The sequence below is a fragment of the Apus apus genome, chromosome 5 (genome assembly GCF_020740795.1).
Source record: "Apus apus isolate bApuApu2 chromosome 5, bApuApu2.pri.cur, whole genome shotgun sequence".
NCBI classification, from domain to species: domain Eukaryota; kingdom Metazoa; phylum Chordata; class Aves; order Apodiformes; family Apodidae; genus Apus; species Apus apus.
The window spans coordinates 62,604,016-62,631,492 of record NC_067286.1 but is presented as its reverse complement, the minus strand read 5'-3'; the positions used below and the strand labels follow the sequence as shown (position 1 = coordinate 62,631,492).

General features: G+C 47.4%; 2 protein-coding genes across 5 annotated transcripts in view; both read left to right on the top strand.

Moving 5' to 3' along the window:
- The first annotated feature begins 233 nt into the window (after nt 1-233).
- CGRRF1 (cell growth regulator with ring finger domain 1) lies at nt 234-24,370 on the top strand. 4 transcript variants are annotated; one of them, XR_007889671.1, is made up of 7 exons: nt 881-1,035; nt 5,763-5,902; nt 7,179-7,356; nt 7,573-7,720; nt 11,118-11,225; nt 21,777-22,000; nt 22,171-24,370. XR_007889671.1 is itself a non-coding variant. In XM_051621180.1 (6 exons), the coding sequence occupies exons 2-6, from the start codon at nt 5,839-5,841 to the stop codon at nt 12,901-12,903; spliced, it is 849 nt and encodes a 282-aa protein (XP_051477140.1). In that variant the 5' UTR covers nt 234-361; nt 5,763-5,838; the 3' UTR covers nt 12,904-13,368. The 4 variants fall into 4 exon arrangements, 3 of the variants coding, with proteins under 3 accessions (XP_051477140.1, XP_051477141.1, XP_051477139.1); XM_051621180.1 differs by lacking the exons at nt 881-1,035; nt 21,777-22,000; nt 22,171-24,370 and adding exons at nt 234-361; nt 12,553-13,368; XM_051621181.1 differs by lacking the exon at nt 22,171-24,370 and having other exon boundaries at nt 21,777-22,023.
- A 1,364-nt stretch (nt 24,371-25,734) lies between these two features.
- SAMD4A (sterile alpha motif domain containing 4A) overlaps nt 25,735-27,477 on the top strand; it is a 108,657-nt gene continuing 106,914 nt past the window's right edge. Inside the window, 2 exon segments of the mRNA XM_051621155.1 lie at nt 25,735-25,833; nt 27,250-27,457. Of these exon segments, the coding sequence (XP_051477115.1) occupies nt 25,825-25,833; nt 27,250-27,457 (217 nt within the window). The 5' untranslated portion in view covers nt 25,735-25,824.

Sequence of the window (27,477 nt, the reverse complement as noted above, 5' to 3'; positions counted from 1 at the left end):
ACGCGTCTCTTCCATAATAGGCTGTTGGTGGAGGCTGCCTCGGTGCTGGAGGAAATGCCTGGCCTTTTTGGTGTGGCTGGCAACGCGAGCTGCTGCGGCAGAAAACGCCTTCTTTGCAGTCCCCTCAGAGGGGGAATTCAGGTCCCCCAGGAGAGGGAATTTAGAACATCATCCCCGTGCTGGCGCAAAGAGAGTAAAGGTGCAGGTGGAGACTTCACATCTCGTGCGCATTGTGACCAAAACGCTTGGTCTGTAAGACAGAACGGCAGGTTTTCGGGAGCTGCGGGAAGCGCCACGGAAGTGCAGGATTGCCAAGCAGCTGGTGAAGCATCGCTTCCTCTTTTTACGCTCTTAAATACAGGTATTTCCTCGCCTGGCATCGTGTGGGTAGGTGGGTTACTCGCTCCGTTACGCAAAAACCTCTTTGTGCAGCGCTCTGTCGAGGTTGAATGCCGAACAGATTGAGGTCAGGGGAGTTTGGCAGCATTCCATCTTCACTCCAGGTCAGCTTTCCAAGCACCGGGGCTGCCGCAGGGCAGGCACGGAGGTGTCGGAAGGCGGGTCGTGCCGGATGGGCACATTCGCGCTTTTTATTACTTTTAATTACTTGGTGCAAATCAAGGCCGCTGGGGAGCGGCCGGGCCGTCACTAGGCAACGCGGCCCCGCCCCCGGAGCCACCCACCTCCGGGCAAGCTGAGGGCAACGGCTTCACTCAGCTACTGCGCATGCGCCAGGCGGCGGGAGCCAATGGGGCGCGGTGTCGATCTTTTAGTGGGGCTGCGCTCCCGCCGTAACTAAGAAACGCGGCCCCGCCCACCTCTGGGCAAACTGAGGGCAATGACTTCACACGAGTGCTGCGCATGCGCTCGGGCCCTGAGGCGAGGCGGGCGGTGCGGCCTGAGTGACGCCGCCGTGGGGCGGCCTGGCCCCATGGCCGCCGTGTTCCTCGTCACGCTCTACGAGTACTCGCCGCTCTTCTACATCGCTGTGGTGTTCGTCTGCTTCCTCGTCACCAGCGGCCTGGTGCTGGGCTGGTGAGTGCGGTGAAGGGGCCGGGGCAGCGCGTAGGGACATCCCTGCCCGTGGAGGCCGGTCTGGGGCCTTGGCTGTGGAGGTCTGGCGGTGTCAGGAGGTGTCGTGTCCTGGGAGAGGGGTAACGGGAGCTGGCACTCCGTGGGGAAGGAGCTCCGGGGTTGTGGTGTGGCCCTGGGGTGGGACAGCGCCGGGGCTGGCAGTGGGAATGGGGGTGCGGGGCCTGGCAGCGGTCAGGGAATGGGGGGTGTGTTGAGGAGAGGAAGGGTTAGGGAGGCTGGCACTGACCCGAGGGGAAGAGGTGCTGCTTCAGCGGGAGAAGAGGAGGATGAAAGCTGTGGAAAAAGCAGGGTGGCTGGGAGAGGACCTGACTCGGGAGTGAGGTCAGGGAGGGCTCCTCCAAGGGAGAAATTGGGCGCTGTTAAGAGATGGACATCTCAAATCGTGGTGGTAGATAAAACGGGCAGATACTAAGGTGTTAGGCTGGGTAGCAGCTACAACTGCTAGGCTTTAAGGCTGGGTAGTTACTGAGAGGACCCAGGACTGCTGATGAGGCACCAGTCTGTTCCGCTGATGAAGCTCAGAGGAGAAGGGAGTGTTTCAGAGCAACCACATAGGGTGCTGGGACTGGGCTGGGGAGAAGCCTAAAACAATCGATCTCATAACGTGTCAAGAGGGGTGATGAGTGGAAGACCGTCTGCTACTTGTGTTTGAGAGGGTTCAACAGAGATCTCACTAGTGCCTTTTTCAGAACCAAAGCCCTGAACGTCTGTCCATAGCACTGGTCTCTCTGTTTTCCTGTTGACTCAGGAGTGTCTCTAAATGTAAATACTGATACTTGCAAGCAGAGAGCATTGATTAGCAATAAAAATGTTTTATGTAGGAAGTGTGGATACACTAGTGTTGCTTTTGGACAGAGTAAAATTGAGTTACTGCCTTTCCTCTCACTGAGTTAACATTAATATCTGTAGTGCTGTGCTTTGGTGTTTTCCTCCTTTTGTCTCTCTCTGAATTACACATGTTTCAGTTGTAGCTGTTTGTTCTCTTGGCAGCTTATAAATACTCTGCTTGACTTTTCCTTTAGTGCAGAGTCTTTCCCCTGCTTATATCACTTTGTTAGCTGCTGCTGGCTCAGACATATGCCATCTATTGCTTTCAGTGTGATCGAAACATCTTTTGATCTTTCAGATATGCTTGGTGGAAAGGTTTTGTTCTTGTTTTGCGTTGCCTCCCCTAGTGCTGGGTGGGTGGTAGTGAAGCCAAGGCTGGTCTTTTTGTTATCCTTCTACTGGATGAAGCTCCACCTCGTTATTTCCTTGGAGAGAGAGAGAGAGAGGTAGTAGAAATCCTTTCCATAATTCTCTCTGTCCTCCTGCACACTATTGCCAGTTCTCTCCACTTTTCCTTTTTTGCTTAATCAATTCTTTAAATATATTATCTTTACAGGAAATTGATACTGAATTATTATTCAAATAAATATATCCCAAACCAGTGATCATTTATCAACTTAATAATTATTTATCTGTTGTCCTGGTTTCCTGCTTTCCAATCCCCTGCTGTAAAATACCTGAAATAGTTGTGTCAGAAGATCCTTACATCTGCAGCCATGTCCTTTTTGGGCTGCAGGGTATGCAGAGAACTGTCCAGATGCATTTTTATTTCAGGATCAGAGATTCTAGATGCATCTGCACTAGGTATTATTGCAGGTTATGTAAATGTGTATAAACCATATTCAGATGAGTTTGTTAAGGAGCTGTTAGTCAGGTAGAAGCAGTAACCAGGAGCTTGGCATGTGAGTGTGTGGCCAGCTGCTCAGAGATATTTGCTGCTACCTTTGAACTCCTCTGCACAGCCAAGAGCCTCCAAGCAACTCCAGTGTGTCTGCAGCTGCAGTTAAAGTGCTCTTGAACTTACTCTTGAAAACAACTCAATCCTTTATTTGCTACACAGACTGCTATAAATGCATCCTGTGTCATATGAGAACATAACACTTGATATGTTCCTGTAATGACATTTTGTTTCCCCCCCCCCCATCAGTTTTGGCATCAATTGTCAGCTTGTTTTATGGATGTGTTCATGATGGTGTCAGTCAGCCTGAAAAACACCAACTGCTCAGGAATGTTCATGTTTTCATTTGCAAAATCATCCACTGATTTGATGAGTGTCTGTTTTTATGGCCAGCCCTGGATACTTGTGGCTCTGCTCAGAGAGACTATAAGAAGGTTACTGCACAAGTAGCTGTGCTTCTAGGGCCAGCCCATGGGGTGCTCTGGGCATAGGGATGAAGTGGAATTTAGATCAGCTGAGTATGGTTCTGGGCCTTGGGGTTTTTTTTGAGCTGGAGATGAATGCTTGTGTTAGGAGGAGCTGGAGGGTCAGCACCTGTTTGAGGTCTGGGCTGCTCTTTGAAGAAGTTAACTCATGAACAAAATCACTGGAAACTCCTGCCTTTTTCAAACTAGCCTTGTTCTGAAGGAATTAATTTTCCCCTATACCAGCAAACCCTCCAGGCTGTCAGATCATAAAATAAAACCACTATCTTTATTCATCCTTTCTACTTTAAATACTGCCTTAAGATTTACAGAAACACTGTACCTGGTTGAACAGAAAGGCCTTTTTGCCTCCAGCTGCTGCTAAAACTGTACTAGAGGCTTTTTTCCCCTGGCTGCTTTTCATGGTGATTATCCTGTTTCTTTCAACCAGCGAAGAAAGTTTCCAAAGAACAAGGTTGTTTTTTTTTTACTTTAGAATCAGCCAGATGGTATAAAACAGGAGGCATCTTTCTCTGTGGCCGGAGAGATCAGCTCCACTGAGTTTTGGATACTGAATAAGAGAAACAGCTGCTGCAGCTGGTTTCTTTGTGAGCAAAATGTTTGACTGGCATACATCATTACAGCCCCCATGGAGTCAGTGTGGATGTGTTTACTTTGACCCTCCATGAGCATCAACTAAGTATGGCTGAGTTCCATATAATATATCACATAAGAAATGTAAATGTTTCCATCACAATCAGGCAAACCAAAGGAATTTATCAAATTAATGATAATTAATGAGGATCGTGTATTTTCCTCCAGCTCATTCTCTCTCCTCTTTGGTGTATCTGTGACACTCTGGCACACAAGACATAAAATGGTAAAGGCAAATATTTGTTAGGCTGCCAGGAACAGGTTGATGCTGTTGAAAATGGCTTTGAGAATATTTTTTTCTGAAGTAGTTTCCTCAGCTTGAAAAATCACTTTGGACTGATGTTTTTCCCTGTTAGTCTTACAAAGGAGCCCCATGTCAGTAAAAGCTCTGCATTTCTTCTCCATCTTCTTGGAGAAGATTTTAAACCCAGGAAAAAGTAGCAGCTAAGCCACAAAAGTGCCTCTTTGGCTCAGAGCTGCATTGTACAAAAAAAAATTACTTCAGCAATATTCAGGCTGATGGCATTGAAGTTGGTAGTGCCCTTTTCAGCTTGAGTTATTGATAGGGGACCCCTCTTACTGTAACAGCTGCTATTTCAGTGCATGAAATGGAAACAATTGATGCAGGGAAGAGCTGCTGCTTCATGCCATTCAGTTTTCCAGCACCCAATATGCTGATGGCTGCATAAACCAAAATTCAAAGCTATTAAACAGGCCATCACATCAGCAGTACAGGTGGCAGCCACAAAAGCACAAATTCAGGCAAGTACAGCCTGAGCTAATTAATAACTGTTTTCTAAAATGCATTAACAAAGGACTTCCACAGCCTTTCCCACTAATGAGACAGGACTGGATTAATGCAGTTAAGAAAATCTCTTCAGTCTCCAAAGTAGTCTCCTGGTTGCATATCTGGGACAGTTCCTCTAATCAGCTTTTGGTTCTTGAAAGTTATTGCCATCACCTTAAAAACTGCATTATTTTTAGCCAAGGGAAGTCTGTTGTGGAGCTTGTTTTTGTACACCCTGATCTTCTCTAATGGTTCTTTTAAAAGCCCCAGGCAGTATTAAAATCTCAGGGTTTTTAATTGATGATGGAAATAATTCCAAAATATTCTCCCTCACTTCCTTTGATTTATTTTATTTTGATTGATAGAGTGTTTGAACTTTTAAATCTTTTCTTCTTTACCCTTTTAGGGTCAGAATATCACTTGGGCCTAGTGTGCTGGTTTCAGCTTTGAAGGGGTGTTGGAGTCTCAGTTTTGATTCAGAGTCTTGGCTGTTTTGCACCTGGTTTCTGGCTCCAAGCAGAGGCTTGATGGCCCCTGATTTAATATCAGCACAGTGTTGTAATTGACCTTTGTGTGGGCAATTTGGATCTTAGCCAGCAAAATGCTTTCATGGGAGATTGTAGTTACAGCTAGAAATATTTTGGGGCTGAATGATCTGCTCTGAGGTCTTCCTTTGGAGCACCCCGTTCCATCTTTGCAAGCAGTGATTTTTTGGGGGGTCCTGTGACAGGATGTGCAAGGATGTCAGTTGGGAGAAAGCTCTGGCCAACCGTTTACCACTAGAGGGCATTGACCGTTGTCATGAATTTTATTCTCTTTCTGGAAATGCAGGAGTAGAGTATTTCCCCTTTAGAGATTTCCTGGGTCACTGGGAAGACTCCTGCCTTCTGCCATGAAAAGCTGGAGTCAGCTTGGCAGGCTGTACTATGCATGCATTCCTCTGTTTGCTGTGCTGCTTGCTATTTGGAGCTGAAGAAAAACTCAGATGTGGCAACACTATCACTTAACCCACTTGTTCTTGTTTCATGTCTCATAGGTTTGGGTTGGGTGTTCCTGTTATTTTGAGAAACTCAGAAGAAACAGAATCCAGCACAAGAATCTTGAAAAAGCGGATGAGACAAGTGAAGAATCCTTTTGGGTTAGAAATCCTTCACCCTGCTACAGCTTCAGTAACAAGTCAGTGGATTTCTGATGTGCTTGATTTGTGTCACTTTGGTTCCCTGAACTTAGTGCTTTCTGTTCTCTTGCTCTCACCCTCTTCCTTTATCAAAATTCCTCAGAAACATGCTTCCTCCCACCATTACAACAGAAATAATTTTATATAGCTTATAAGTGTGGTGCTTTAGAATGTGAAATGTTTGGGTATTTAAGTACAGTTGATTCTTATTAATGAAACACTTCCTGCTAGAAAAGATTTTGAAGTAACACAAACATTTGCAGATTGCCAGCAGCTGTGAGCATTTTTGTAAACTATACCAAATTGTAGAATTCTATAGAATTCACCATAGAATATATGCTACCCACTTCACTTGAAGTCCAGATCTCCAGTGGGCCTTGGAAGTGCACTACTTCTAACAAATAAATAATATCCCTCTCTTTTTATCTGTGTTTCAGTGGAAACTGAATTTAAATAACTGTTTGGATCAGTGTTCAACCAGTTCCTAACAACCTTTAAATCACTGACACAGGAAGTGAAATTTGTGCCTTTCTGCATTGTTGGGGAGTCGTAGGCAAGGCTGAGCATCTTCTACCAACAGAGATGTGGAGCCTTCCTGTGAATGAGGAAAAGGCTGCAACAATTTTACCCTTCCCTCGATATATTAAAACAAACAAACAAACAAAAAAAAACCAAACTAACCAAGCCAACAATTTAGTCTTCAGATAACCTGGATTTCCCAGGAGGTTTGAGCACTTGAATGTGGTGGGACTTCTCAAAAAAGTTCAGCTCCTGTTAGTGCAGTAAGTGTTTAGAAGTTCATGGGTTGGGTAGTTGATTTTTAGAAAAGAAGCACATTGATCCTCTTTATATCCTCCCTCTGCAGGATCAAAAGGACCTTATTCTTTGAGACCAGAGGGGGTGTTGTAGGCCAGTGATCCGATGAATACCGTTATCTCAAGAGGGAATGAACTTTGGGCTAGGGGCTGTGCTCTTGGGTCTGCCAGCTAGTGTCACATGTTACCAGAAGTTTACAAATTACCTTTCATGAGATGCACGTGCTACTTCTGTTAGCTTCATCAGCCATTTTATCTCTTCAAACCCACCTCCTCATCTCCACAGACTTTGATAAGCACTAAACCTAATCTAAATTCTTAGAAGATTAGATGATCGTGATAAAAATCCGGGACGCTGAAGTTGTTTTCTGCCTGTTGCCCTTTAAGAACTTTCACTTTGCAGTTGCAGAATTCCTGCACGTTGGTGAGTTAATGAAATCCTTATCTCCTTTCTTACAAGAGGGTGTAACACTGACACCAGATTGTCTGGAAGACTGTGTTCTTACGTGCTACTGGGGCTGCAGTGTTCAAAAACTCCAGGAAGCGCTGCAGAAACATGTCTACTGCTTCAGAATAAAGACTCCTCAGGCCTTGGAGGATGCTCTGTACAGCCAATACCTCTATCGACAGCAGTACTTGTATCCTTTTTTAAATTTATTTTAAATTGTTTTGATAAAATATGCTCTTTTTGGTTTTGTTTTTTTGGCACAGGGAGCGCCGAGACATGTGAACACTCGGCAGCTCTTGGCACAATGTATTTCTGAACAAATAGGATGAAAAAATCTTCTTTATGCAAACGTCACGTTGGTATAGGATTGCAGAGACACTGATTGTTTTCCTTGACACACATGAAGCATTAAAAAACATGACAAGGAAGAAAAATACTGTCAGTTACCAGAAGATGCTCAAGTTGTTGATTTTGGCCCAGTGCCCAGATCTCGCTATCCCTTGGTAGCACTGTTGACGTTAGCTGATGAAGAGGACAGAGAAATCTATGACATTGTAAGTAACATAAAGAGTGTATTTTACGGTCACTGTGTTGAAGCTCTGAATGTTTCAAGAGACAGGCTTGAACACAACAACTTCCTTTCCCGGCCCCCCCCAGAATATGGTCCCTAACTTAGTCACTGATGACTCCAGGGGAGCATGGGAGGAGAGTGAGGGTGATTGTTATGTAAAAATTATGTTTGCCATTCAAAAGATCATGGAATCACAGAATGGTTTGGGTTGGAAGGGACCTTAAGGATCATCTAGTTCCAACTCCCCTGCATGGGCAGGGACACCTCCCACCAGCCCAGATTGCTCAAGATGTTCATGGTTTTCACAAAGCTCCTGTCTGCAAAGGTCCCTGTGGTCAGATGAACTAGGGTTGGGGTAGGTTGGTAAGCTGTTACTCTGATTTTTCTGGTCACACAAACCTGCAGTGGAGCTCTTATGCTGATATGGTCTTTTTGGATTGCTCTTGGCAGAGGAGGAGAATTTCTTTCAAGTGTCTGGCACAGATATTTGAGCTGATTGCTGACTTGACTGTTAGGAACATAGAAATTACCTTTCTGCCATAGGCCTGAGTCTGGGTAATGCAGCACATGATGCCTCTCAGCTCCAAGTAATTTACAGGAAGGTGTGAAGGTTCTGCTGCAGACTGATAAGAGATACTCAGCTCCCCAAAAATGTCTCCTCCTAATCTCTTGCTGATAGAGCAGCTTCAGCCTGGTCACCTTCAGTTCAATATCCCTGCTAAACTCTGTAATTTGTACTCAAAATTGACTGATCCTTTTTGGAACTATTTGGGACACACTTTGCTCTCCCATCTTTTCATTTGGTTGATAATCTGATTTTAGATAATACATATAAGCCTGGAAGCAAATTGCCTAAATCCACTGCAAACTTTTCTGTAAGTTCCTCTGGAAATTGTTTGTGATCACATTAGTGCTTAAGAAATCCCTTCCCTTTCCAAGTGATGCCTGTCCTTGGCTTCTTGTCACTTAGGACTGCCTTCCTCCTTCCTGTCCCCACTTGAGACTTCCCCTCTCCAGCAATTTCCTGGGTTAGTACATCTGTGTATGTTTAGATTTCAGATTAATTTAATATAAAGACACTATAAATTTCATATTTGAATGTGTTTGACATTAGCAGGGAGATGAATTTGTATCACCTCTCTCTTAATATAGAAGAAAAGAATGGAAGGAGGGTGGGGGAGGTATTTTTCCCCTACTTTTGGCTAAAAAAACTTCTTGGTCAAAAGAGTAACTTCACCTGAACTCCTTCCCAGACAAATGTCAGAATTGCATCTGTTGTTGAAACAAACTTCTAAAATACAAAAACAGTGTGGAAAGGGATCTTTGCCACTGTGGCCTGTATGATGATAACACAAGGGCTGGTGCAGTTTCTTACATCAGTGCATGGTGCTCCAGCTTCAATTATTTGTGTGTGTGTGTGCCTCTATCCCTATGGATGGTGCTCCAATAACTCTTTTCTGAGGGGTCTAATTTTCATCCTCGCTGTATTTATGGCCAGCTCATACCTATTTGGTTTTGTGCCATAGTTTTCCCCTCGCTCCCGAAAATTAGTGTGACCAGGTACGAGAGTTACAGAAATTATTTGGAGACTGGAAGGGCTGAAGTGGAAAAAGACTCTGATCTCAGGCTTGTGGGTTTTTTAAGATATTGTGATTTAGAAAAAAGACCTTATTGCCAAATAATAGTGAATTCAGTTACTGTAAATACACATGTATAGGTACATATATATATAAGCCCAGCATGTAGTTAGCCACAGGGTAGATTTTAAAGTGCAAGTCTGATTTGTCTTTCAAAAAATCCTTTAAATAAAACAGCTTTCTTCTCTATTTTATTTCTCTTTTGACAGCTTCTGGGAACTACAGTAATATTGAATTTCACTTTCTTATTTTCCTGCTTTTTAGAAGCTATTACATAATTTGGGCAGGGTGAAGGGTTCTAGGCACAGCATGCAAGCTGGGAGTCCTTTCTTTTTCAGAACAGTGACTCGAGTCAGCCCATGGGGTCCTTTCATAATCCTTTCCAGTGAAACTTGTCTTTTGCCTACCCAGTTTACAGGCCAGTCAGCCATGCTTCTAAATGGTTTTCACAGTCTAAAAAAAACTATCTTTGTGAGGGAATTGGGAGAAAGTAGAGACGACTTTGCCTTTTACATGTTCCTCTGTAGTTCTGCCCTCAGATTTCAGCTGACAGCCTCATTCCTTGTGTTGAGGAGAGCCTGGGACCTGGCTGCAGGCATTGAATGGGATTTCAGTGCATGAAATTCCTTGGGGCTTGGCTGCTGTGGGCAAACTCCTTGACTTTGTCAACTTCTCTCCCACCCAGGAGGAGCTCATCATGGGTCGCAAAGCACTGGACAGGCTGCCCAGGGAGATTGTGGAGTCCCTTTCTCTGGAGATATTCCAGATCCACCTGGATGCAGTCCTGTGGAATGTGCTCTAGGGGATCCTGTTTTAGCAGGGGGTTGGACTAGATGATCTCTAGAGGTTCCTTCCAACTCTGACAATTCTGTGATTCTGTGATTAATAGAGTTGACAGCGGACTGTAGGACTTCTAGTTGAAATCATTGTGCAGGTGGCCTCTCCAAGGCACATCTGGGACCTTCAGGACTGGGGCCACAAAGATGAGGGGACTTGAACATCTGCCCTATGAGGAAAGCCTGAGAGAGCTGGGTCTGTTCAGCCTGGAGAAGAGGAGACTGAGGTGGTCTCATCAATGCTTATAAATATCTACAGGGGGTGTCAGGAGGATGGGTCCACTCAGTTTTCCATGGTGTCCAATGACAGGACAAGGAACAATGGGCACAAGCTGGAGCACAGGAGGTTCAAGTTAAATATAAGGAAAAATGTCCTTACTTTGGGAGTAGCAGAGCACTGGGACAGGCTGCCCAGGGAGGTTGTGGATTCTCCATCCCTGGAGACATTCCAAACCCGCCTGGACGTGTTCCTGTGGGATCTGCTCTAGGGCATCCTGCTCTAGCAGGGGGGGTTGGACTAGAAGAACTCCAGAGGTGCCTTCCAACCCTGACCACTCTGACTCTGACTGCATGTGCTTTGGTCCCTTTTTGCTTAGGGGCCCAATTCCAATAGGTGAGAGCAGTCAGAGTGGGTCTCTGCCCTAAACCAGCCACAGAAGGGCTCCATGGAGACCCTGGGCAGACCCTGGTGCTCCACAAAGTGCTGTCTTGTGCCATGTCCTGTTTTTACCTCATCCAGCCTATTATTTTTTTTTTAATCTGTGCTTGAAGTTAACATTGAAGTTCTGATTGTCTAAGGAAATGTCAGTGGTTGTAACAAAGTGTGCCATCTTTGAAGCAAACTGTTCTTTATGAATCATATCATGAAAAGGCAAGACATTATACGTAGTTTTTTTTTTTCTGGTAGATTTCAATGGTGGCTGTAATTCACATTCCTGATGAGAGCTACAGACTTCCCTGCAGAATATTGTATCAGTACCTACTTCTAGCTCAAGGTCAATTCCACGATCTGAAGGTAAGCCACGTACTGAGTCCTCTTTCATTGGGGTGACAGTGTTAAGTTCAGTTTGTGTTGGCTTTCAGGAGCCTAAAATTACTATAACACTTTCATTGGCATGCAAAGAACTGGAGAATAGCTAAAATTAAGTAGCTGCAGCCCAAGTTACTGCACAGAAATATTTTATATTGAAATAATCCAGATTTCCTGGAGAAGTTAATTGATTCTAGTCTAGGAGGCCTAGGTTCTGTCCACTTATTATGGCAGGAGTAAACATGAACTAGCTGTTGAATGCTTCCTCTCTACAGAATGTTACCTCCTTGCTAGTCTCTCAAACCAACACTTTCTCCTCTACTTCCCTTCATTGGGAAAGCCTCAGTGGAAGCTTTTTTAAATTCCTTTTTGCCACAGCACATGCACAGAGGTGAGGAATCTGCCTAGCACCTAGCATTAGAAGTTAAACCAATGTTCTCAGCATTCCAGTCCAGTTTTCTGCATGTTGTTGGGACCATCTTTGTGCTGTGTTTGTCAGACAGTTGATGATGGGATTCTGTGTGATTTGTGAAAATAAAAATAACATATGGTATTGCTGAGCAATTAATTCTACTGACTCAATTAGCATTCATTCAGAAATACATTTGTCCAAAGAAGTGTTTGTCCTGGCTGTTTTTGCTGACATAATTGATCCAGGTAAACTTCCTTATTGATTCCCTGAAGCTTTCTTGTCATGTCTGGTTAGTGTTGTCAAAACACTGCTTAAACTGAAGCTAAATAGCAGTGCAGCTGCATTTGATGCAGTTGTGCAGTGTGTTCTCTCTGAGCATCTTTGGCTGTGTGGTAGTTTACTGGCTTTATTAAGAGATCGTGCCCAGAAGAATTTGGGCTTCACATAAAATAAGACAAAAAGGAGCAGGGGATTGTAATATGAGCAAGAGTGAAGGTTGAGTGAAGTAGATTTGACAGCTTGGTGGGTATATTTTTGGTAGGAATGGACAGAAGCATCCCTCTAGGCAGAGGGAATGGGGTACCAGGAAAAGAAACCTGAGCTGCTCAAATCCTGGGCAGTTCTGTTCAAGTTTATGCATGTCCATTGATTTGGTTCAGCTAAGATGTGATGACTTATCCTTAATATCTTCCCAGTGTTTTATGTAATTTTATGTTTCTGAAGTACCTGTAACTGAAGGCCAGACAACTGTCAGGACTCATGCAAAGAGTGACTCTGGCACTGTTTGACCCAGTGGAGACCAGTGAATCTGACCCAGTGGAACTTGCATCACATGCATGTGTTCCAGTATTAGGGGAGAGTTTGTTGACTTCTAAATGTTTGTGTATATGTGTATTTTAGCAACTCTTCATGTCTGCAAATAGTCCTGCACCATCTTCAGGCCATACATCCCCTGGTGAGAGAAGCACTGACAGAAGCTTGCTAGAAAAGGCTGGATTGGCTGAAGATGAACCAGAACTGCATGAAGAAAACAGCAAAGACTGTGTGGTTTGCCAGAATGGCACAGTGAACTGGGTGCTCCTGCCCTGCAGGCACACGTGCTTGTGTGATGGCTGCATTAAGTATTTTCAGCAGTGTCCAATGTGTAGGCAGTTTGTTCAAGAATCTTTTCCACTTTGCAGTAAAAAGGAGCAAGATGAAGATGAATCGACCCATATCTTGCAAGATGTCCTTTCTGGAAGAGTTTTTTAATGGTGGGGGAAAAAAAAAAAACAAACTGGGTTGTATACACCAAGATTAAAGGTAGAAAACAGACTGTTTATGGAGGGTATAAGTAGCATTAACTGGTAGGGTTTTGGTTTTTATTGTTAGGTAATTTTCAGCTTCCTTATTTGTCTTCACTCCATATGCTCAGAGGAATGCTAGACTTACCCATGCAATGTGGACAGGAGAAGTGTGTAGGAGATCTTTGAAGGATCTGGTTATATTTATCACTTCTTACTAGTTTTTCATGGAGTACTATTTTGATTACTAAATTTAGTATCTCTACTAAAAAAAAAGAGTAAAACTTGCAAGTGAAGTTGCACGCAGCTCATTCTATATTTATTGTATTTAAAATACTAGAGCAATATATCATTTTAACTCAGTATAATTTAGAAACACAGCACTTTACAGAATGTATCAAATGAAGGAAAGTAAATATTCTTCATTGTTAAACCTGTGTGTATTTATTTTGTAGATGAAGGCTGGAGTATGGCAGGAGCTGGGAGCTGAAACAATTATTTGGGATGCTGTTTCTGGCTGTTGTGAAAGATTTGTGTGTGTGTGAGGGACCTTAGCCAAAGCCTGTTGGAATGAGTGGAAAGATTTTTGTCAATTATTGTTGGCTTGAACAAAACGTTGCTGGCACTTTGAAGCTTGAGCCTCTGCTATGTCATCTGGAGACAGGGACTTTCAGTTTTGTTAGCAATGGCTGTAAGAACTTGTTCTCTGTGGAAATACTTGTTAATTGCTCCATAGATTGGCTCCTTGAGCAGTTTTGTGGTGCTGTTCTTATACCAGTAGGCTGTTTTGGGCAATTTCCAGCTCTTTTTAACTGCATTGTCAGCTGGGATGCAAAGTTTACCTTTTATCAATAGTCCCAAGGAATTTACTTACTCTAATTAAGAAAGAAGCTAAAGAGTAGCAGAAAATTACTTCTTTTTCCCTCCAATGATGTCAAAATGGCTGTTCAGAAGACAAATTGTTGGCTTGCTTCTTGTTTGCTTGTCAAAGACAAAAATACAAATGGTTGTTAGAACTTGTAGAAAATGGGGAGCAGCTTTCAGTCCTCCCTCTTGTTCCCTGACAGCTTTGCCCCACATCCAGTTCCAGGACAGCTGCTCAGTCTCTGGGAAAGCCATGCTCCAAGTTATTCATAGAATCATTAAGGTTGGAAGGGACCTTAAATATCATCAAGTTCCAACCCCCTGCCATGAGCAGGGAACCACTAGACCAGGTTGCACAAAACCTCGTCCAACCTGGCCTTAAAAACCTCCAGGGATGGGGCATCAACAAACTTCCTTGGCAACCCATTCGAGTTCCTCACCACCCTTAGAGTGAAGAATTTCTTCCTAATGTCTAACCTAAATTTCCCCTCTCTCAGTTTAAAACCATTACCCCTTGTCCTATCACTATCTTCTCTGATGAAAAGCCCCTCAGCTGCACTCTCCTGCAGCTCCTTCAACTGTGCTGCTGATGCAAGGTACACACAAGGTGCTGCACACCTCCCAGCCAGGGAAGGGAGCTTCCCTTACTCAAAGATATTCCATCTTCATCTTTGCATAATTCGTTTTGCCATGACCCTGCTTGCAAATTCCTGGCAATTGCTTCTGAGAAAGAGATTTAGGTGGTGGTGGTGGTGATGGAAAGAGTAATGGTTAGTTGTAAAGATTGGCAGAGGTTGGGAACTGGTGTGTGTAGCCACAGATTTTCAGCCAGGGATCAGCAGGCTGTTCGTAAGACAATTTATCTGGTCTACTTAAAGTGACCTTCCTTGCTAGAGACAACTTGGGAATAAACTGCTGGCCAAATCAGCCTTTTGTTTGCACTGTATATCAAACAGGAATTAAATACCCAGTGTCTGTGGGGACTGCTCAGTGCTTGTGGAGAACTTTGGAAGAGAGATGGTTCTGTGTGGAAATCATTGTGGTGAAGAAGGGTGTCTATGTGGCACTTCAGGAGGCTGAGAACAGCATGAGGAGAGCAGAGGAGAGTTGTGGCAGCAGAAGAAATGAGTGCTGGTGGCAGCCATACCTCAAGTGAGATCACAGGGCAGATGTGGAGCAACAACAGTGTGATGCGGCTCCATCAGACTTAGAGCTGCCTGCAGTAAGGGAGTGTATAATGACTGTAAATATCATATGGTGTCTTCACCACTCAAGATGAATCAGACATGATGAAGACCCCTCCCGGGAAGTGTTGATGGGCAGGTTGGATGGGGCTTGGAGCAACCAGGTCTAGTGGGAGGTGTCCCTGCCCATGCAGGGGGGTTGGAACTCTATGGTCTTTAATGTCCCTTCCAACCCAAACCAGTCTGTGATTCTTTGACTTACGCTCTGTGTCACTGCAGGCAATCCTCACTGGACCACTTTGATACATGTGTCTTGGTGACAATGAGAATATGAACATGCAAAAATGGGCACAAAAGAATGAGTAGGTGAAATCAGTCTTTAAAAAGAAAAATCACCTTCCCTTTCTCTGGTCTCATTGAGTATTGCTGCCTTGGTTGCAGCACACCGAGGAAGGTGGTGGCTGAGTTTAACCCCCTCTCTGTGTCACTAGCCTTGTTCTACCATTAAAGGGGAGCAGCTAACAAGATTATTGTGGAACTAATTACTCTTCAGTCTTCCCTTGATATCCATGTGGCACTGTTGTGAAATGGATAGCTGGTGTAAATTGTTCAAAGCCTATCTGGGCTCTTGGAAAAATTAATGTAAAGATTCCAAAGAGCCTGATAACAACAGCTGATTCCATAGGAAGAGCTTATCCTGCCAGCACGTGGGATAGTGCTGTGCAGGTTGGTATTCCAGAGGAGCAGGTTCATGCTGCATTGGCTCTAACCTGGTGTTGGGTACTGCTTGATGGCTAGTAGGGAGTTGGTGTGTCCCTTTAGATGATCAGAGAGGTGTTGTTCACTGCTTGACCACATCAGTCCCTGACATTAAATCAAGGAATTAAAATTTCCCCACTTTCTGGGTCTGTTAAATCTGAAAGTGAAATGGTGCTCAAGTGAACCCCAGAGAGAATTGCCTGGTCTGTCTCATCCTTCAACCAATCGATGCCAGTATTAAATCATAATGGCAAACAGGATGTAGCTGTGCTGAGCTGCCAGGCTGGTGTATTTACTGCTAAGTCTGTCCCAGCTTTTCATTTGTTTCATGTTCTTTTAATAGCATTTTCCAGAGATGCTTAGTTGCTTGATCAGATCTAACAAGCTTCCTTGTTGGCCCAAATCAAAGGTCTGGCTGAGAGTTAGAAAAAGTACAGTGCCTGGCTTGTGTGCCCTGCTTCTAAGAAGCCATCTCAAAATATAGATTAGGTGAGAAGTAAAAGGAGCAGCTCTCCTTGGATGTATTAAAACAGGAATTGAAGGCTCTGGGAGAGAAATAAAACCTTCCCATACCCCACAAAACCACACTGACACAGGCTGTTCTGCCCTGTCATCCTGTTTGTAATAGATGTAACGTAACATTTCTTTTCCACTCATTATAGATGATGTTTATGGATTTGGTGACATCAAGGAACCTGTGCAGACTTCTGATAACCAGACTTGCTGCTTTAACAGCCTTGGGGTATGACAAATCTGCAGTGATTTTTGCTGCAGGAGAGAGGTGGGAGGTACTACTTGGTTCGGTTCATCAACTAGAATCAGAGCTGAGGCTTTGAAATGAGTTGATCAAACCAACATTTGATGTTACTTAGGGATATCCCAAGGTACTTTTCCAAATGCCAGTGGACTATGATGTGAACATCTTCCTTCAGTAGAGAAAGTTACTCTGTTAGGATTTTCCTTCCTCCTTCCCTGCCTCCTCCAAGTAGATAGAGGGAAAATCATTGGAGGGAGACAATTCAGGTCAATTCATCTTAAAATGGTCTTCCCATTCCTATGGGGAATTCAGAATTCCCATAAGGTGCTTTGAAAATTGGCTAATGGCCTAACCCCCCTGCTCCTCGTGGGCTGAAACGGTCCTGTGTTTCACTGCAGACCTGGCACAATGCTGTTCCTCATCAGGGAATTAAGGGAAGGAGGAGCTTTGGTGGGTCTGAGAGATGAGAACCCACGTTCATGTTTTTGTTCAGCTTTGAGTTTCTGAGCAATTCTAATTAAAATTATTAATTTAGTTGCTAACATCAAACTTAAAACTGTAAATAGAAGGAGCCAGGAATCAGAGGCTGAGTTTCTCCTGCTGGTTTGAGTGTTGCTCAGTTCCCCCATGTCCTGGTGAAGGAAATCTGGGGCTGATGTCTCTTAACAGGGAAGCCTCCACAGTAACTGGCCACCAGTCATAATTTCATCAGTTGTCCTGATACCCAGAACAAACAAGGACTGGCCTCTGGTGCAGTGAGAGAGGCTGTCCCTGGTGTCCTGTAGGTTTGCAGCTACCGTAATTAGTGCCAGGAATAGCTGAATTTTTATCTGATACAGCAAGAGTCCTCTGAACTAAACCATTAGAAGGGCTTGGTATTGTCTTGCTGGTGTATGCTGGGCAAGAGTAACAAAGAAAACTAGGATTAGGTTTATATTTCTGGATAACTTCATTCATGCTGCTTTGGTGGCACACGGTGGCCTTGCAATGCAAGCACTTCAGCACAGCTTTCAGGCCAAACTGACCATTGGAGAGTGCCTTGCTTGCAGGGTCCCCCCAAACCAGCCTTCTCTCTGCCTTTCCACTGCTTCAAAGCAGTGCTAGCCATGATTCCCTTGCATGTTTGTCCAGCTGGTGACCACAGAGGGGCTTGGGAAGTCTCTGCTGAGCAAAGCAGAGTGGCTCAGGCAGCTCTGCGTGTTGTTTCTGTATTGCTTCACTCCCTCGTGTTTGGGAGCCTCGTGGGTAGAGGTATGAGCTTGGAGCACAGCAATGGTTGTACCTGTAAAAAGGGGCTTCTGCCTGACTAGTTCCCTAAATTTGTAGGAAGGTGCAAAACCTACATAAAGGCACCTTTGTCTGGATGTTGCTGCATCTGAGCGAGGAGAGTTTCTGCTTTAATGACACCATCTCATAATGGGAATTTCTTAAAAATACTGTATGTAAACTTAGTCCTAAGACGAGGTGAAGTCTTCAACAGAGCCTGATGTCCAAAGTGAGGAGTCTCTCTGTTTCTCTGGCAGTGTTTTAAAAAGGAATGACAGATTATGAATTCACACTGAGATTACTGAGCCTTCCTCACGGTTCAAGGAAACTCAAAAAAGTCCCTTTTACTCCTTCTCCCTACACATGTGCTCCTCAGCCACAGAACAGGCAAGGCAGTGACACTTCTCATAGCCATGGCAGGAGGAGCCACAGCATTTTTCTGTCTTTAGAAGACACCTGTACTACCTGTGCAGTGTCTGGGTGCTCCTGAGGATCAAGTGAATCCCAGAACTACATCTGTATGACCAGCCATAAATTATCTGGAAAATTAGTTGCAACCTGAGTTTTATTTCCTCGGTCTGCAGTGTCCTTGTACCAGCAGATTTGTACTTAGAAAGCTTTTCTAGGCTCTAGATGCCTCCCGAATTTTTTGTCTTCATCAAATCAGGGTTTCTGGTGGTTCCTGATATTTTTTCCTCTCCCATTGCATACCCACTTCACATCTACTATCTCTTGGCAGATATTTCAATAGTAGCTGTAGTCAGGGGACTGGTGAGAAGTCTAATGTATCACTTATCTCTCTCACAGTGCTATTTATTCCAGTGTCTATCAGCTCCTTGTGAGCAATATTTTAACAATCAGGCTAGAGGGAGGGTTGCTAAAGTGTGCATTACTTTGACTGTTGTTCCTCTTCTCTTTTTTCTTATAACCCTGCAGATACTATTGAGTTTGCAGGCAGAACCCAGAGATACACCAGGGGTCATCATGCATAAATCTCCTGCATCCAGAACTGACCATGAGATACAGATCATAGAATCACAGACTGGTTTGGGTTGGAAGGGACCTTCAAGATCATCTAGTCCCAAACCCCTGGCATGGGCAGGGACACCTCCCACCAGCCCAGGTTGCTCCAAGCCCCATCCAACCTGCCCTTCAACACTGCCAGGGATGGGGCAGCCACAGCTTCCCTGGGCAACCTGGGCCAGGGTCTCACCACCCTCACAGCAAAGAATTTTTTCCTTGTATCTCATCTTAATCTCCTCTCTTCCAGTTTAAAACCATTACCCTTATTCCATTCCTCCTTGCCCTTGTCCCAAGCCTCTCCCCAGCTTTCCTGGAGCCCCTTCAGGCACTGGAAGGTGCTCTAAGGTCTCCCTGGAGCCTTCTCTTCTCCAGGCTGAACACCCCGACTCTCCCAGCCTGTCTCCAGAGCAGAGCTGCTCTGTTGCTTCTTAGCTGGTCAAATGCAACGTAGACACCATGCTAGAAGTGACTTGATTTTCGTCTCCAGCTCCTGAGGGTTCCTTTACTTGGATCAATGAAATGTGCTGCCATGGAAAGGGGTAGCCCAGCTCCCTCGGGGCTCCCTGCTTGCTGGAATTATCCTCAGCCTCTCTGCCACCAACATCCCACCCCAGGCTTCCTGCAAGCTGCTGCATTTCCAGCTGGCAATCTAAGTTCTTTTCCCACAGGGGAAATGCTTGAAATTGAGGACCCTCAGGGTGCTGGGGCTGGTGTTAACCCAGTTTGTTGTTAGCCCTTCACAAACATTCCAGCCTTCATTTATGGTGCTCTTCTGAGGACTCTTGAGAAGCAACCTTTGTAGGAGGGTGAGCAGACATTGTCCTGGCTAAGCAAGTGGCCTGAGATGTGGTGGGTTGAAGAGGGACATGAGGATGGTGTGCAGGGCACGACAGAGACCAGATCCTATTTGTCAAAACCATCCTACCTCCTGAGCACGCAGTGCCTTTTTCTCCAGCTCACTCCAAGATTCCATGGCTTTTCCCTTCCTTGTAATTTCTTGCAACACGTTCAGAGGACATAGATAAAATGCAGAATCCCCTGCGGAGGTCTCAGGGGATCTTCTCTGTTCCAGCTGCGCACACAAACGCTTGTTAGGTCTGTGCAGTCCTAGGTGTGTCTTATGTAGGTTCTGCTGAAAGATGCATGTTTGGAGCCAGGAGAGGGAGAATCCCCCTTAGCTCTCATGAGACCCCACCTGGAGTACTGTGTCCAGTTCTGGAGCCCCCAGCATAGCAAGGATGTGGAGCTGTTGGAGGGAATCCAGAGGAGGCCACGGAGATGATCTGAGGGCTGGAGCAGCTCTGCTCTGGAGACAGGCTGGGAGAGTTGGGGTGTTCAGCCTGGAGAAGAGAAGGCTCCAGGGAGACCTTAGAGCACCTTCCAGTGCCTGAAGGGGCTCCAGGAAAGCTGGGGAGGGACTTTGCACAAGGGAGAATGGATTAAAACTGGAAGCGGGGAGACTCAGATGAGATCTGAGGAGGAAATTCTTTGCTGTGAGGGTGGGGAGACCCTGGCCCAGGTTGCCCAGAGAAGCTGTAGCTGCCCTATCCCTGGAACTGTTGAACGGCAGGTAGGATGGAGCTTGGACCAACCTGGTCTGGTGGGAGGTGTCCCTGACCATGCAGAGGTGTTGGATCTAGATCATCCTGAAGATCTTTTCCAACCCAAACCAGTCTGGGATTCTCTCATTCTGTGAATCAACACAAGCTGTTTCCCCCTGTGTTTGCGTTTCATGCTTGGATCCTCTGCCATTTTATCAGCTGAGAGCATGAAGGTTTTCCTCCATCCATCCTGACACGCCTTTAAGGAAAGTCTCCTTAAATTCCCATCACTTTGTCAGCACTGGGCACACTTTGTTCTTAACACCTAAGTAGGGAAACTGCCTTAGTATCAGTGCTACTGACATGTCTTGAGTTGGAACCAGGCTTCCAAAAAGAATTGCTTGAAAGGGGTAGTTAGGGAAGCAGTTTCCTCGATGGTGTGTGCTAATGCACATCCCCAAGCCTGCCTTGGAGCTGCTGGAGCCAGGGAGTCGAGCAGCTCTACTGAATGGTCCCTCCTTGGGGATCAGCTTCTTGTTTCATCAGGGCCATCTGCTCGCAGCACAGCCTCGCTCAGCTCCAAGTCCTACAACAAGTTGCTTTCATTGCTGGCTGGAAATGGTTGGAAAAATCTGAGTGTTGTAGGTAAACATGACGTGTGAGGCTATGGGATATAGCCATCCAGGGAGTCATCTGGCCAGCAGGCATTTACAGGGTGTCAGTGTGCATGAAGAGGGGCCCAGGGCTGCTCAGACATCCTGCTGCAGACCCATCCGAGGTGTGAGCTGGAGCTGTGCTCTGTGCTTGTGCCGGTGGGAGGGGGTGGGATGGGACAGGACATCTCTGGTGTGCAGCACAAACCAGCACACTGAATAGCCAGGCTGCCCTGAAGGCCCAGCAGGGCCTGAGCCAAGGTTTGCCCTCCGCACACACAGAGGTCTCAGTTTGGCAAAGTCTGCAAATACTCATTTGCTGTTGATGGGATGAGAATGTTTTGCCATGGAAAAGCCTGTGTTTGTATCCAAGGGGCTGTTTGAAACTGGAAGAGCCCAATGAAACTTCCTGCTCCCCTGGTCAGATAAATCCTTCACGTCCTCTTCTTCCTCCACTTCTTCTTGTCACCCGTTCTGTGCGTGTCACCAGGCAGGAGAGCAGCCTGTGACACACACAAGGGGTGAATTTTTGAGAGCCAGTAGTTAAGCTGATTTGTTTTGTCACCTCCGTGTCCCTGGGGGCCCTGCCGGCCAACTCGGGAAGTGTGGAGGGCAGAGCTGACGTTGCTGGAGAAGCAGATGCTGGTGTTCTCAGTGACAGAACAGGATCTGCTCAAAGCAGCCCCTTGACAACAACTAAACAAATACACGTGAGCAGCACTTCCCACGCTAACCACTGTTTCCCCAGTGCTTTCACTAGCACCCAGATGCTGCCACTTCTTTTTCCCCTTCAGGTGTGCACCCATCCCCTGCTGCAGCTCAAGCCAAAGGGGTGAACATGCTCTTCCTTCCAGCCCTCATCCCCCATCGGTGCCCCAAAATGATGCCAACAAAATGTGGTGTGCACAGACCCAGATGAAGTGTTCCAGGGACAGGAATTCTCGTTTCTTCAGTGCATAAGACATCTGTGCCTTCTCCCCCAGCCTCACATAGATACATGTGGGACAGGCCTTGGAAGGTTAGTGCTTCTTTCATGGTGGATTCAGACCCAAGGTCATCCCCAAACCCCAGACTGGGCACAAATTTTTACTAGCTGCCCCATCCAGTTTGGAAATACAGACCTATGTAGGTGTTAATATTTACTTCTTACTTCTCTTGTGTTTATCTTTTTGTGTTTGTATTTGGCAGGGCTTATTTGTATAAACTGCACAGCTCCACTTCACCACCCAAGGTAAGGAAAAACACTAGTCCTAGTGGCCAATTCCCACATCCCAGTGGCCAATTCCCACCCTTTGTTTAGGAACAAATGGAAGAGATGTGGTGTGTAGTTATCTCAGCCTGCCTGCCTGTGATATTTTCACTCCTACTTGGGGTTAATGAGCTGGGAAAGCTGGGCCATTGTGTGCTGGTGGATACAGTCATCCTTCCCTGGGCTAAATATGTTACCAGGATGGTTTCCAGTGAGTTGAGCAACTGCTTCCTTCGAACTCATGAACCATCAAGATTCACTCATTTGCTCAGACCACCTGCTTGGCTGATTTTACCACAGGCCTCTTGTTTTTGCTCCAAAGTGGTAAACAGAAGCGTTGACAGTCCCTAGATGTTGCTGTGCTGAGCCACCCCGGCGGGCTGGCAGTGGAGGAATTGCCATGTAAAACAGAATGATCCCACTTCTCCACTTGCTCTGCCTGCATGCAGAGCTGGCTGGGGTCTCTCTGCTCCCAGGACACAGATGTTCCATCTGCAGGGAAGAGCTGGCCGTGGAATTGCTGATGAGCCCCTCCAGCCGATTAGCTCCAGAAATGGAGATTTGCTTCCAGCCAGCTTGAGAAGATCCTCCTATCCCACCGATCTGCACAGCACCCAACCCTGCAATGCGTGTGGGGCTGCAGCAGGTGTTCCTTCCCTGGGTCACAGGTATGGTTTTTAATTACCACAGAAACCTCCAACCATCACAGCATATGCCCTTACGTCAGGATCTCACTCCTCTTCATCTGCTTCCTGGGGACACCCTGGGGAATAGGTGCTTATACTCGCCTGAGTGGCAGATGAGTGTTTTTGGGTTTATCATCAGGTTTGCTCTTGATGTCTCCTGGAGCACAGGCCACCTTCTGTGGCTTCGGTCCTTTACCCTGACGTGTTCATGACTTGCTGCATGGGGGGGACACCACCTCTCCCCGGCCTCATGGAGTGCTGCTTTTGGTGCTTCAGCCCTCAGTATTCTCCTGCCACTTGAGATGTGCAAAATGCAAAACCCAAGAGGTGGTGTCATGGAGCTTCTCCTGACATTAATGATGATGGTCTAATGAGCCTCCCTCCATCTTCCCGTGCCAGACCTGCACACCAGTGGGGGTGGTTCCCTCCATCTTCCCATGCCAGACCTGCACACCAGTGGGAATGGTTCCCTCCATCTTCCCGTGCCAGGCCTGCACACCAGTGGGGCAGGTGGTGCATCCTCACAGCTCCTTGGGTCATCCCTCTGCACACCAGGATGGTGGGAGGACTGTTGGCACCAAGGTGAGGGGAAAGAGGCTCTTTGATGGACCATTTCTTGGGATGGAGCCGGAGGGTGAGACAGCTGGCTGGGATTTGTTGGCAGGGAATTCCATTTGTTTAATTAGTCACCAGCCCTACTGACAGCTAAAGCACCTTACGTGCAAACTCATAAGCTGGGTGACATGGACCATTTGTGCTTGACTTACAGGAGCTGCTGGAAGCCACTTGGTGATCCTCGTCTCATGGTCCTACTGAGGGATCTATGCTCCTGCACATGGGATTGGGCATTCCCAGTGGCTTTGGGCAGCTTTTATGTTCCCACTACTTTTTTTTTTTTCCCAAAAAAAAAAAGGGGATTCAGCCACATGCATCACTTTTTAAGCTGGAGGGGGCACCAACCTGGAGTTTGTCTTTCTCCAGCCCCCACCAGAGCACACAGACACTTTGGGGGAGCAGATTCACCAAGGAAGGGGTTCAGCCCCGGGTTTGCCACCATCCCATCACATCTCCCTCCCTCCCCATCTCCCAACACCTGAGCGCATCTCTTACCTGAGCTTCCCCAGCTGCGAAGCAAGGAGGGCATTGCTGCAATGGCCCCGGTGTCACTTGTCCCCTGAGGCACAGGACAGAGCCTGGACACCCTTTTGCTGCTCCAGGAGAAGGAACAACACACTTCACACCTTGATTTTACGCTGCACGAAGCAGTCGATTCTGCTCAGTATTCGCTGACCTTCTGACTTTCTGCTTGAAAGAGTCCAGCGCAGAGCCACAAAGATGATGAAGGGAGTGGAACATCTCCCTGATGAGGAAAGGCTGAGGGAGCTGGGTCTCTTTAGTTTGGAGAAAAGGAGACTGAGGGGTGACCTCATCAATGTTTACAAATACGTAAAGGGTGAGTGTCAAGAAGATGGGGTTAAGCTTTTTTCAGTGATGACCAGTGATAGGACAAGGAGTAATGGGTGCAAATTGGAGCATAGGAGGTTTAAGGTGAATATCAGAAAAATTTTTTTTACTGTGAGAGTGACAGAGCCCTGGGACAGGCTGCCCAGAGAGGCTGTGGAGTCTCCTTCTCTGGAGACATTCAAAACCCACCTGGACACGTTCCTGTGTGATGTGCTCTAGGTGACCCTGCTCTGGCAGGGGGGTTGGACTAGATGATCTTTCAAGGTCCCTTCCAACCCCTAGGATTCTATGATTCTATGATTCTGCAAACATTTGTGCTTGGGGCGGGGAGGGGGGGAGCGATTTCCCTCCCATTTCCTTTTGGGTGTTCGTTTGTTTTTTTAATTATCATTCCCCCACCCCCCCCTTCCCTTTCCCGGGACACAACCCGTGCCACTCATCCCTTGAACACCAGGGCAATAAAACACGGGATAATCAAAGACAACCCTTGTCGGGTGGAACCCAATCCATCCCCATCCACACCTCGCCAAAACCCCCCCCGGGGTGGGGTGGGGGGCATCATTAAATACATGAAAAACGAAGTAAAATAAAATATCAACACCCCCCCCCCCCCCCTTATTTTTTTCTTGACGATGCGACCTTTCCCGGAGCAAAAAAAAATAAACAAACAACCAAAAAGCAACGCAACTATCTTCCCAGCATCTTTTCTTCAGGAAAAATAACCCAACAACCACCGCCAGCCCCAAAAACCCACCCCTTGCCATTACCCTCCGGTCCCACTAGATGGTGGTTTCCTCCAGAGGGAAAGGGAAAGAAAACAAAAAAAAAAGGGGGGGGGGGGAGTGAGTTGGAGGGAAGGGAGGCGGAACTTTTGGGATGTTCCCCAGTTTGGAGGGACACCCCCGATTTGGAGGGACACCCCGAATTCCCCCTGGGGGGGGGTATGTGTGTGGAGGCGGGGGGGGGAGGAGGTTTGCGAAGGGTTTGCGAGGCGGGGGGGAGGGGTTGGGTGAGGGGGGGGGGCGGTTTGGGGGGTGTGGGGGGGCACTTCGCCCCCCCTCCCCCTTCCCCGCCCCTTCCCCGCCCCCCCGTGACGTCATCACCATGCAAATGACGCCATGTGGGGAGCGGGGGCTCGGCCCGTCGCTGGGCTCAGTCTCGCGCCGCGGAGCCGCCGCCGCTCGCGCCCCGCGGGTCTTTTTTTTTTTTTTTTTTTTTTTTTTTTTTTTTTTCCCCCCCCCCTCCCCCCTCCCCCCCCCTTTTTTTCTATTCCTCCCTTCCCCCCCTCTCCCCCTTTATTTCTTTTTTTTTTTTCTCTCCATTTCCCCCACCCCCCCCCCCCTTTTTTCCTCCGCCATGGCACGACCCCCCCCGCGCACTCCTACTTAAGGCCGCGACGACCCTTCTTTCCACCACCCCCCCCCGCCACTACCCTGGGCCGATATGAGTCAGGTGAGTGTTTGGTGGCTTTTTTATTGTGTGTGTGTGTAACTTTTTTCCTTCCCTCCCTTTTTGTGGCCGGGCTTTGCTGCGCTGGGGGCACCCCCCCCCGCGTGCTGGGTGCGTTTTGGGGAGGGTTTGCTTACCCCCCACCCCCCCCCACCCCAAAATGAAGTTGCTGCACGCATGGGGTGGGCTTCCTTATGTATATATATATATATATCCCCCCAGCTTCGTGTGGTTTTGGCTGTATGCGGGGGGGGTTACGTTGCGTATCTCGGGGTGCTGGATGCTTTATGGGGGGGGGGGGGGTTTGCTCGTCTCTCCCTGAATTGGGGGTGCTGGGTGCATGGAGAGGGGGGGTTGCTTATCCCGGGGTGCTAGATGCCTTGTGGGGGGGGGGGCTTCCCCCCATGCCTGGGTGCGTGGGATGGGGGTTCCCCAGGGAGCGGGGTGCGTTGGGGGGGTGTTGCTCGTTCCCTTATTTATTGGGGTGCTGGGTGCATGAAGGGGGGGTTGCTTATGCCGCCTCCCCCCGTGGGTGCATGTGGGGTGCTTAGATCCCCCCGCGCTGCTGAGTGCACCCTGGGGGGGGAGGGGGGGTGCTGGGTGTGCAGTGCGAGGGGGTGCTCCCCAAAGTGGGGAAAAAACGGGGGGGGGGGGCGGGCGGGCTACCCCCAGCCTGGAGGCTGTCGGAGATCAGCTGAGGAGGAGGAGGAGGGGGAGGAAGACAAGCAGTGCCCGGGCCGCTGCGTGCCAGGGCCGAGGGCGAACCTTCCTCCCCCCTCCCCTTTCCTCCTCCTCCTCGCCCCCCCCCCCCCCCCCCTTCTGACCCCCCCTATTCTCTCTTCCAGGTGTGAGGCCCCGCCGGCAGGAGCAGCCCCCCCCCCCCCCCCCCCCTCCCTCCTTGGGGGCAAGCCCCGTCTCGGGGGCTTTTCCTTTTTTTTTTTTTTTTTTTTTGGCGTGTGTGGCCTTTTTTTAATATACATTTTTTGTTGTTGTTGGCCACCCCCCCCCCCCCCCACCTCCTCCGCCTCCTTCCCTCCCTCCCTCCCTCCTCCCTCCCGCCGTGCCGCCGTCAGGGACTCCAGCTCTGCACCGAAACCGGGGAGCGGCGAAAATATATATATATATCTATCTATATCTAATAAATACACCCCCAAAACCAACCCACCCCAGGCCGAAAGCTGCGCCCGAAAACCAAACCCACCCTTTTTACGGCGAAGATTTTTTTTTCCCTTTTTTTTTTTTTTTTTAAATAATTATTATTTTTAAATTTTTGAATTCCTGCCCCGAAAACCTAAAGGGAGGCAGCGCAGTCGGGGCAGGAGAGTTGGGGGCGGGGTGTGTGTGTGTGTGTCTCGGGGAGGGGGAAAGACAGAAAGAGCAGCTTTCCCGGGGTATTTATTTTTCTCCCCCCCACCGCAGCGGTGCCTCACCATGATGTTTCGAGACCAGGTCGGCGTGCTGGCCGGCTGGTTCAAGGGCTGGAACGAGTGCGAACAGACTGTTGCGTTGCTCTCGCTGCTGAAACGCCTCAGCCGGACCCAGGCTCGTTTCCTCCAGCTCTGCCTGGAGCATTCCCTGGCAGACTGCACCGAGCTCCACATCCTCGAAGGGGAAGCCAACAACCCCGGTGAGTGCCTATTTTCTTCA

Coding starts and splice junctions, on each gene's coding strand:
- CGRRF1 (XM_051621179.1), top strand. CDS start 932: ATGGCCGCCGTGTTCCTCGTCACGCTCTACGAGTACTCGCCGCTCTTC. Junction 1,036..5,762: donor AGCGGCCTGGTGCTGGGCTG/GTGAGTGCGGTG, acceptor CATGTCTCATAG/GTTTGGGTTGGGTGTTCCTG. Junction 7,357..7,572: donor CTCTATCGACAGCAGTACTT/GTATCCTTTTTT, acceptor ACACACATGAAG/CATTAAAAAACATGACAAGG.